General features: G+C 38.1%; 2 protein-coding genes across 2 annotated transcripts; both read left to right on the top strand.

The window, feature by feature from the left end:
- Positions 1-1,524: 1,524 nt before the first annotated feature.
- On the top strand, positions 1,525-2,622 carry LOC108140421. The gene is made up of 3 exons (XM_017263143.2): positions 1,525-1,693; positions 1,752-2,209; positions 2,387-2,622. Exons 1-3 carry the CDS (start codon positions 1,556-1,558, stop codon positions 2,481-2,483), a joined length of 693 nt encoding a protein of 230 aa, XP_017118632.1. The 5' UTR covers positions 1,525-1,555; the 3' UTR covers positions 2,484-2,622.
- A 1,063-nt stretch (positions 2,623-3,685) lies between these two features.
- LOC108140802 lies at positions 3,686-5,297 on the top strand. The gene is made up of 3 exons (XM_017263800.2): positions 3,686-3,925; positions 4,351-4,781; positions 4,847-5,297. The coding sequence occupies exons 1-3, from the start codon at positions 3,797-3,799 to the stop codon at positions 4,932-4,934; spliced, it is 648 nt and encodes a 215-aa protein (XP_017119289.1). The 5' UTR covers positions 3,686-3,796; the 3' UTR covers positions 4,935-5,297.
- Positions 5,298-10,057: the final 4,760 nt, after the last annotated feature.

Genomic DNA, 10,057 nt, shown 5'->3' with positions numbered 1-10,057 from the left:
GGAAACCTCAACTCTATTTTGTGTTAATCAAAAGTTTCAGTGGTCTCTTGCTTTTATCCCCAAAGCCCCTCACCTTTTAACAACAAACTCTAAAAGTTATTCTGCCAGTTGTGCCGGTGAGCGTTTTGTCATTCATTACAAATTTTCACACGTGGCCCAATTAAATTATTCAGCCCCGTACATACACCCACCCGAATAGTTTTAATTAAATAATAGATACAAGCTACCCTTGCTATGAACTCTAGCTGTGGGCGTGGCACCTTACTGCCAGCTGCTTTTTGCTCTCATTTTTGCAAATGGAAAAGTTTTCCAGGACAAAACGACTCCCGAGACAAAAGCCTATGACCGAATTAAGGTGTATGTGTGTTAACTGTGCCAAAATGTTCGAGTGTTTTTATCATCACCCTCTTCCCTTTCTTTTTACTATCTCCAACTCTTTCTTAGGGAGCTGGTAAGACATTTAAAATTAATGTGCTATGAAGGCGTTTGAGAGCTTACAAGACAAGTCGAAGACATGTCGAGGACATGCAGCCGTTAACATAATCGCTCGAGCTTTGAGCACACATATTCCCACCCACTACATGGCACTATTTAACACTGTACAAAGTAGTTTGAAGTTGACAGTATCATCCCGGAGCATTATTCATTTAGAACCTGTTGTTTTTCTCAGTATGACTTAAAGTGAGTCAACATTTACTAGGCAGAACTTTATAATTGACAATGTGGGTCAGTGTTGAGCAATGAAATAAAAAGAAAACATTTTTAATTTTCGTCTTGACCTTTTTTTTAAGGAGTTAAAATAGATGCACGAATATAAAAAGGGGATTTTTATAGTTACACTTCAACGCACACATAAGTTACACAATTATGAGCATTTTTCATACAGAAGGAATGTTTTCTTAGACAAGTTGAACAATGACCCGAAATGGAAACAAGTATCGATGTCCTACGATTTGTTTGCTAAACACTCAAGGTGGTCTATGTCACATATGTCTTATCGCTTATCTATCCGACCATTAGGTATCGCAGGCACATGTTAGGCAATTAACATTTGCGTGGGGTACTAGTAATTGCGTCCTACAGTAGCCATAGGTGTAAAAGATTCTTATCTATTTCTCCAACTGAGACTCAGTAGTAACCAATTAAATAAGTAAAATTGAAGAAGTCTTATAAAGTAGAACTTTTATGATAGCCATTCTATCCATATATGAAAAGGCCTTACGTGAAATGCGCAATTCACTTGCATTTTAAGTAAATAGTTTTCACAAAATTAAGCGCTTTTCTTCCAAGATAAATAATACATCTGCACATGTATCTTCCTTAAATATATTAAATGGAAAATGGTAAATAAAATACTTTCTGTAGAATCGTATACAGTATGTAAATCAAGACCAACCCTGGACATGCAATTTTATCATCAGTTTATCGGGACTCATTAGATAACAACTGATTGATTGCCGACTTATGTCAGGTAATTGGTTGATGACCAACCGCCGCATGTTTATGGCTTCAGTTCTTGATCTGAGTCCGAGTCACAAGCAACCCATTGGCCAAAATGTCTTCCACGAAACTTGCCTTGAGCCTAGTTTGCCTTTTGGTATTCCTTCAAGGAAGTTTCACAGCCCAAGCTCAGGCTGGTGATTATGTGGAGCTCTGTAATTTAACCAGCAGCATCGCTGTGGATCTTACTCAGGTAAGTGAACTAATAAGTTAAAGATCTTTCCAGAAAATAAGCAGAATTTTTTAACCAGTTCTCTGGCATTTGGTGGGAGGTTGCCCGTCAGCCGGCCGGAAAAGACTTTTGCACCGAGGTTAATATCACAGTGCTGCCAAATCAGGTCCAGGATAATGTTTTGATAGACACCACGTACGGGGTATCGCCCGATTATCCGTGGGTGAATCAAACTATGAATGCCACCCTCACCGTGGAGAACATTACTGTCGCCCAGGATGGCTTTAACTTCACCTACTGGAATCCGCCAGGCTACACTCCCTATGCAGTGTACAAGATCCTCTACACTGACTACACCGATGCGACCTTTATTTGTGGCTATACTAATCAGACTGACAATTCCACGTCTTTTGGAATGATCCTAACTAGAGATCGAACTCCCACCACCGATGCTTTAAATAAACTACAGAGCTTCGCCTTTGGGCTATCCTCTAACTTTTTAAATGGCACCATGCCAGTGATAACTCAGGGCGAAACGTAAGTACTGTTAAAAGCCCTGATTAAGTAAAAGTTTATTATACAACATATATTAATTATAATTATACATATGTTAAGATTAAACGAAAAACGTATTAAGAGATATGAATGTGTGTTACTTGTAAATTTGTGTCACAATTATAGTTTATTTTATGCTTATAGTTTTGTTCTTTCCAGTTGCTATGCATCATCCGGAGCCTCTACTATTGTATCCATGCTGTTGATTGCCTTGGCCTTTGTTCTTGGCCTTAGTGCTGACCGTCAAATCATTTAGTCTACACTCAACCAGAACGAGAACAACTTTAGCTTTCCTATTAACCAAACTCAACTTATCCTAACTTAAAATTCAATTTGCTTTGTATATAATTTCAAATGTGACGATCAAACAAATAAAAACTTACGCATTTTCATTATCTATTTATTTTTTTTTGTGCTTTAGCTTAAAATAAACATGAGTCGATATCTGCTGTTGGGTTTTAAGCACTTGAAGTCCATGAAATATTGTTGTACTTTTCCAAGTTTCCGATTGCTACTTATTAAAAATGTTTCTTTATCGCAATTCAGTCTTCCTTTTCTTGTTCTTTTATTTTTTGCATTCCTGTTTTTGTCTTTACTGGTGATTCAGTGTCTGCTAGCGATAAAGCCATTTAATCCAGAACTGGAGACATTTGCTCCCCATATGTATATTTGTTTTTAGGGTAGACCACGTAAAAATATAGATAGAACTCTAAGAGGAAGACTTCAATTAATTTAATACTTGTCTCTTTTATCTTCAGTTTCTGATAAGAAGTCGTACCTTTTTTATGGCATTGCCGAGTGTAAAGAATGAGTAATGTGAAATAGCACAACAGCTTTCAGACGGAAAAAGAAGTTCCATAAAAAAATAGGAATGGGCTCATAAATAGAAACAAATGAAAAGTGCTTAAAAAATTGCATTGAATTATTCTTATAATATAACTTTATTGTACAACGAGAATAGATACAAAAACAATAAACTTCTTAAAGCTTATTCTATTTCCATAACAAAACCATGACCTATATAAGTTTTCAGTATTTGATAGCTAATCTTTGCTAAAATCAAACATTTTGTTACCACCATAAACCATAAAGATTGTTATTCCAACATGATATAACGACAGAGTTTCAGCGTTATGGTTGTTAACGATAGCAGGTCAATTAGCCTGTCAATTTATTTTTGGCTGGGAGAATCATTTCCTGGAAAGCCATGTCAAAGAGCTTAGCAGGTAAGACAACTTATTGACCAACATGCAGGGAGTTTTCAAGGGAGCCAGAAGGAAAACGGAAAGCAATAACGATTGCTAGAGCCCCATGGGATTAGTCATACAGTGGGGCGATAACAGACGTCAGATGTACGTAAGTCGGTGACAGAGCCCAGGCGCCTCCACATGTGCAAGTATTGATAATGGCTGCGAAAATACGGGAGAAAGATACACGACTATAAAAGCCAGCCGCGGATGGGCAGCCAGTTCAGTTGTACGACGCACCCACAGCGAACCGATCGCAGAACCGGAACCCTTAAAATATAGAACACTAACCGATAAATATTACTAAACCGCAAGTGACATCATGTGCAAAAGTGTGATGATTTGTTTGGCCCTAGTGGCCTCCATTTCGATGGTGCTGGCCCAAGGCCAAACCCAAGCCCCGCAGACCTGCGCTCAAGCTACCAGCTTGGATTTTAACAACCAGACCTATGTGAGTGAACAAGTATTTTTAGTGCTATTGACTAGATTCCATTTTAAGAAGTGACTACAGATCGCTTAGGATTTTAATTTAAAGGATATAGCCATTGCAAAAGGATACCTACATTTTAACTAAAGGTCAAGTATTAACACTGCACCAATGACAGGATATATTTATAAACCCGTTTTTTTTCGTTCTTATCAAATCAAATCGATTCGCCAGCTCAAAAATAATATTATACCCATTAAAAATATTATTAATTATCTTCAAAGAGAGGGTGTCCTTCTTATAAATAGTGTTAGTCATAAATTCGTTAAGAAAGTATATTTTTTAGCGCTTGCTTATAATCATTTTTACTTGGAAAATATATCCGGGCTCAGAAAATAGTGGATATAAGGTATTTTCCCATTATAAAAATACCTTTTTTCCAATTCCAGTTTAGTGGCCAATGGTTCGAGGTGGCCCGCAATCCGGCCGCGAGTGTGGCCTGCATTACCCTCAACGTTGGTTTCTGGCAAAACACCAGTATGCTGGTCAATGTCAGCCATTCGAGCAGTAATACCTCGCTACTGGCCGATGTCCATGAGAGTGCGAATATAACTCTGGTGGCCGGATCTACTGCCGGCTACAATGTGAGCATCGTGAAGGGCAACCAGCAGGAGTACGTCTTCATCAAGCTGCTGCAGTTTGTGAACAACACCTACCTGACGGGATGCAGATATACTGGCAGTGACGCGTCGTCCAGCGCCGGCTTTATTTTGGCCAGATCAAATTACACTGCTGAAGGCGTGAAGATTGCAAATACGAATGCTTCTGCGTACTATAGCAACTTCCAGGCCAGCACCTACGGCAATGTCACGCAGTTGAAGTAAGTTTACCCGAAAATAGCTAAGTCTGAGAGTATACTTATTTAGTTAAATTTTAATATTTCAGTTGCTATGCCAGCTCTGCCGGACAGACTGGACCTCTGACTCTAATTTCTGGCTTCCTGGTCCTCGCTCTGCTGCTGATCAAGGCCTAAAGAAGGAGATGTAACATACTGCTGTGCCTAGCTGTCATAAAAAAATATCCAAACCAAAACAATTGCCCCAGTTATTGCGTCATTTCTTTATTTAGTTTTTAGTTGACTTTTAACTCTCCGCTTTGCAATTGAGTCAAGGCAAAACGATGTCAATAAAAGTAAACCGAAATAGGAGAGGCCCCTTAAAAAAACCTCTCCGAAAAGAACGAAACTCGATAAAAGGTGTACAGACAATAACAGTATTCTCAACGCTCTGCTGCAATCAGTGCTTTAATTTGCTGGCAACTTGTTCAAAGGTATGCGTGATAAGATAAACGTTAACGATAACAAAATATATGACTATGCCACCGATTCACCCAACAATTCAATGGAGTTCTGTTCCTGTTTTTTTTGTTTCCTTTGCTAATATCTAACAAGCCGCTCATAAATCAATCAATGGCCGCATGTTCACAGGCAAAAAGATTTGATACGTTTTGCCACTGATTAATTGATTGACAAATCACTTCAGTTCACCGTTTCTACACAGTTGGCTAATTACTCTGCTTTGTGAGCGGTTGTTTAATCGCTTATTGGTAGGATTTCGATGGTCTTATTAATTCGATTAAATGCGCTCATTAGCTTCATAAAGCGATAAGGGAAAAATGGGACGATTTGCTTAGATTTGTTTGGACTATAAGCACTTCAAAACCAAAAAGAACAATTGAATATTGGTATCAATGTGTACAGACGTGTATCTGATAACGTCAAAATAACAAATATGTCAGTGCCAAAAGCTGAATGATCACAAGACCGAATGACAATTGTATTGGCATTGTAAATGATGTTACCCTTGAAAATAAACTAAAATATTTGCACTTAAAATCGAACCAGACGGAAACAAACAAAAAGACAACGTATTTTTAATTGATGAGAAATTAAACCAAACAAAAGATAAGTATGTCCACGTAGATTAAATAACAGGGTCTTACCAACAATGCAGTCTTACATAAATGATACTGTTTTTGTAACAAAAAATTAATCTTCATTGAATCAGGCTTATCGTAAATACTAGTAATACTTTCATAACAAATTATTAGGGTCAGACTTTGGAAACTTAAAAAAAAATGTTATTAATGGCAAAGCTTAACAAACATAATCAAAACGAGGGGTCTTACTGTATGGAAATATGAATCAGGCGAAAGCCAAGGCATAATGTTGGAGGGGGCACTCAATATATTCATACACAAAACAAATTTTCTATAGCACTTGGTCAGATGTCAGGAAAGTTGTCAACTACAAGATTGAAAAAAAGAAACTCTTAATTGTCAGAGCAAGGAAAAGCCAGCCACGAATTTGGAATATCAGTAGTAGACAATTCAGTTAGCACACACACTTGATTCTGTGATTTGTTTGCCAGCCCCGCTGCCGAAAAGAAAACACTTAAAGTCCTGGCCAAGTCTCAAATCAGACACAAAATCAGACACAAAATCCTCGGCAACTTCTGCCTCTTACACACTTATCGAGCTTCGGGCTGCTGCTGATTTCTTGTTTATTTATTCAGCTTCAACCCAATCAGGCCACCCACACACATACCGATCCTGATGCAAACAAACCCACACGAAAGTAAACACAAGGCCACTAAATCACTGAACACTCTCAGCTTTGGCATTTACACCACCACCACGTCCACCTCCCTATCCGAAGGACTCCAGCTCCTGATCCTGAGACTTCGCCCCTTGCGACTTCTTTTGTTGCTGCGCTTGACCCGCGGCTCCTGTACTCTGCCCCTCTTCTTGGGGTTTGTTTATGTTTATTTGTTGGCACAATTTGGTTACATTGTTTGCTTACAATCTACTCATTGTTTGCAGGGTTCGTTGTTGTTCTTGAAATCAAGTTTACATCGATTAAGTAGCTGTAAAATCCTTTGGCAAGAACAACACAAAGAAACCTTAAAATAAGGACCAAGAAATCTATAAATTTGCGTAAAATATCCAAAACTTACTACCTTTAATACAGTCAGCTAAAAATCAAAAGATAACACTTTGTTCTACAAAAGTTACATTGTATTTATTTTTTTTTCATGTGTACCCTTTTGTTATACATTTTTTGCGTATCTCGTTATGGGGAAATTTCTTAAGCATAACTAACCAAGCATAAATGCAAAGATATTTCTGTAATTAACCAGCCCAGCCTGAAATACCTGCGAATGCAGCATGACATTCTTACACCTCACCCAGCCGAGGTATTCATGACATTCTACGACAAGCAACTAGACAATAATTATACAGTCTGAAGTGGCTAATCATCCGAGAAGCCGTACTCTGCTCAGGACCAAACCCAAAACCAAACCGAAGCCAACCGCAACAAAGTCCGGGGCCAGAGCTTCTGGTCAAATGCCAGACAAACAAAGGATGCCTCCAATCAATGCTAATAGCAATCGCCCTGCAATATACTCGAAGTGCTTAGAAAACCGAAAGCCAAGAACCACACACATTCGGGATGGGGAAAATGGGCGAGTAACAAAGCGGGAAGAGCTGGCGTAGACAAAACTATTAGTTAATTTCCCAGTCACTGCAGGCCATCGACTTTGGATGGCGTTGATATTTCAGTCAATACCGCTTTCGCAATAGATCCCAATCAGTTGCGAAGGTGGAGCTCACTATTGAATTTGCCAGATGGCGTGAGTAGAGTTTTTATGTAAAGTCAGGTGAAAGTAAAATTAGCTAGGACATTTATTTACCTTCTTATTGGCCCTTCAAACTGCATATGTGTAATTGTTGAGGACTGGGAGAGGTGCTTACTGTTATCATATAAATTGAAATCTTAGCCAAGTTTGTGGCACTCAAGTCTCAAGCATTTCACAGTGGCAATCGTCACTCAAGTGTTGCTGCTTTCAAGCTACTCAGACACACTGAGAGAAACAAAAGGCGCCTGGAATTAAAATATTGAATTAATATTGACTTGACAAAAATAATATTGAAAATAAAACGTCATTACTTATTCTTTCTTACTTAGTAATTCTTGAATCATTTTTATTATTTTATGTATAAACCATTTTTTTTATAAAACGAATAAAAGAAACATTTTTCATACTGCCTCATCTGTTCTGCAGAACCTTAATTTATGCTGATCTCTGGCTTTTCGCATAAGCGTTTTCACATTTGCATAGATTTCCCAAAACTTGGCAACAAAAACATGATTTGATTTCCACCAGGCAGCTGATGATAATACTTCTCAATAAGCGTATATATGCATGTGTTTATGCGGTGCCACAGGTGGGGGTAATTGAATGGAGGTCCTCAGTCATTTACATTCAATTAACAGTTGTAGGCGAGAGCGAATTGCAATCTATGAGGTACTGGTATAGCTTGTCTGGGTATTAGTACTCAACCACCCATGAATATTCATATACAACAGCAGAGACACAGCCTAAAAGGGGTGCAAGAAGATACTCCCATTGAGAAAATAGGATATTAGACCCTTTGAGATTATTTGAGATTAAAATAAAGATTAAATGTCTGCAGTCTGATATTTTTATAGTCATAGTAAAAAAAAAAGATAACAAGTATAAATATTTATCAATAGTCATACATCATTGTTTGATTCATAAAATACCACAATCTATATATAAATAATTACAAATGCCTCGAAAAATGTATCCCTTTAGAACGCCGCTCCTGGGCAACTGACAGTTGGGCCTAATTTATGCCACATGAACTTGGACCATTGTGTAATGGAACTGTATTTTGTCTTTAGTTGACTTTGGGCTAATGCATAAGATAATTACTGTTCCAGAGAAAGTGTCTTGCGGATTACATATTCATCAGCCTTTGATGAGTAGTGATGAACCGCAAGATATGAGGCAGGCGAATTAAAGATGACGAAAAGTTATTTATACTTGTGGAATTATTATCATGGATATTTCCATATTTGTGTAATGGAATATATTAAAATCAAAAGGCTTTGAAAATAAGTAAATACATAAGTTATTATTTCTTATCAATTTTCTTCAACGTTTCTTCAAAAGCAGATTATTGCCCTGCTCTGTATATGGAACTCCAATGAATTACCCAACTTTGGTGTTCACCTAGCAGACAATAAACCTCTCCAAAATTTAGCTATCACACTCCGTGTTCCTAAACGACGAACGTGTGAATCACCTTTTGACAGCTCGTCACATCTGCAATTAAAGCAATTAATTAAGTTGGTCTACCTCGAACTACCAGAACTCGAACTGAAAAGGAAAACGATAGCCTGACGAACCTCCCAACCCAAAAGCATTATTCTAAATGCCAATTACAGTTGGAGTTGAAGCAATGGGTGGATATATAGGAGGAGAGCTGGCGCAAATTGCTTCAAATCCATGGCGGATAGCTTCCATTCTCCAACACTTTTGCTCTGCTCGCTGTCGATTTCCAACCATTTTGTCTCTATGCGAGTGGGCTTATGTTGGCACAGGCATTATTCGTAACGAGCGACATGATCATAAAAATAAACGCAAAATATAACACAAAACGCAAACACAATAATGGCCTGGGAGTGCCTTAGTTTTTATTTTTACACCTGTTTACAAACAAAGCAACAACAAAAGCGAACGGAGGACGAGCAAATTTGACTGTGCCAGCACGCACACAATTAAATTTCCGGTACAACATCTACATGGGAATGCCCCGAAAAACCCTCCAAGGCCCTCGAAACCCCCCTTAAAATACACTTTGATTTCCGTGCCACAACTCTCTGTGAGTGTGTGTGTGTGAGTTAGTGTGTGTGTGCAGCGTGTTTGAGCCATTAAAATTACGCCTAACGCAGTTGCAAACACACCCAAACTCCCGCAAGCTGATACACTCGTAAAAAAAGGTCAAGGCCACAAATTCCAGGATTTCAATAAAGCATATTCAGAAGATTTAATTTTTGACAACTGAATTTAAGTTGGGTTTTGTTTTGGATTACTTTTAAACAAAGAATATTTTTCTAAATAAAAACAACTATTTAAAACATACTAATTGGACTGAGGTTAATCGAGCATGTACTCTTACTTTTTACATAATCACAAACTAATAAATTCCCTTATTGCAGTTTTCTCAGTGCACAAATAGGAGACGTAAAAATGTGCGAGGCTCACGCGGCGTATGAGTATTTTTCCA

The sequence above is a fragment of the Drosophila elegans genome, unplaced genomic scaffold, assembly GCF_018152505.1.
Source record: "Drosophila elegans isolate 14027-0461.03 unplaced genomic scaffold, ASM1815250v1 contig_476, whole genome shotgun sequence".
Classification (NCBI taxonomy): Eukaryota; Metazoa; Arthropoda; class Insecta; order Diptera; family Drosophilidae; genus Drosophila; species Drosophila elegans.
Note: the sequence above shows the minus strand (reverse complement) of the source record. Positions and strands in the feature narration are given on the sequence as shown.

Excerpts from the sequence above, each read along its gene's own strand:
- LOC108140802 (XM_017263800.2), top strand. The coding sequence starts at position 3,797 with ATGTGCAAAAGTGTGATGATTTGTTTGGCCCTAGTGGCCTCCATTTCG. Across the intron at positions 3,926-4,350 it reads ATTTTAACAACCAGACCTAT|TTTAGTGGCCAATGGTTCGA; the intron begins GTGAGTGAACAA and ends TTCCAATTCCAG. Across the intron at positions 4,782-4,846 it reads GGCAATGTCACGCAGTTGAA|TTGCTATGCCAGCTCTGCCG; the intron begins GTAAGTTTACCC and ends TTAATATTTCAG.
- LOC108140421 (XM_017263143.2), top strand. The coding sequence starts at position 1,556 with ATGTCTTCCACGAAACTTGCCTTGAGCCTAGTTTGCCTTTTGGTATTC. Across the intron at positions 1,694-1,751 it reads TCGCTGTGGATCTTACTCAG|TTCTCTGGCATTTGGTGGGA; the intron begins GTAAGTGAACTA and ends TTTTTTAACCAG. Across the intron at positions 2,210-2,386 it reads GTGATAACTCAGGGCGAAAC|TTGCTATGCATCATCCGGAG; the intron begins GTAAGTACTGTT and ends TGTTCTTTCCAG.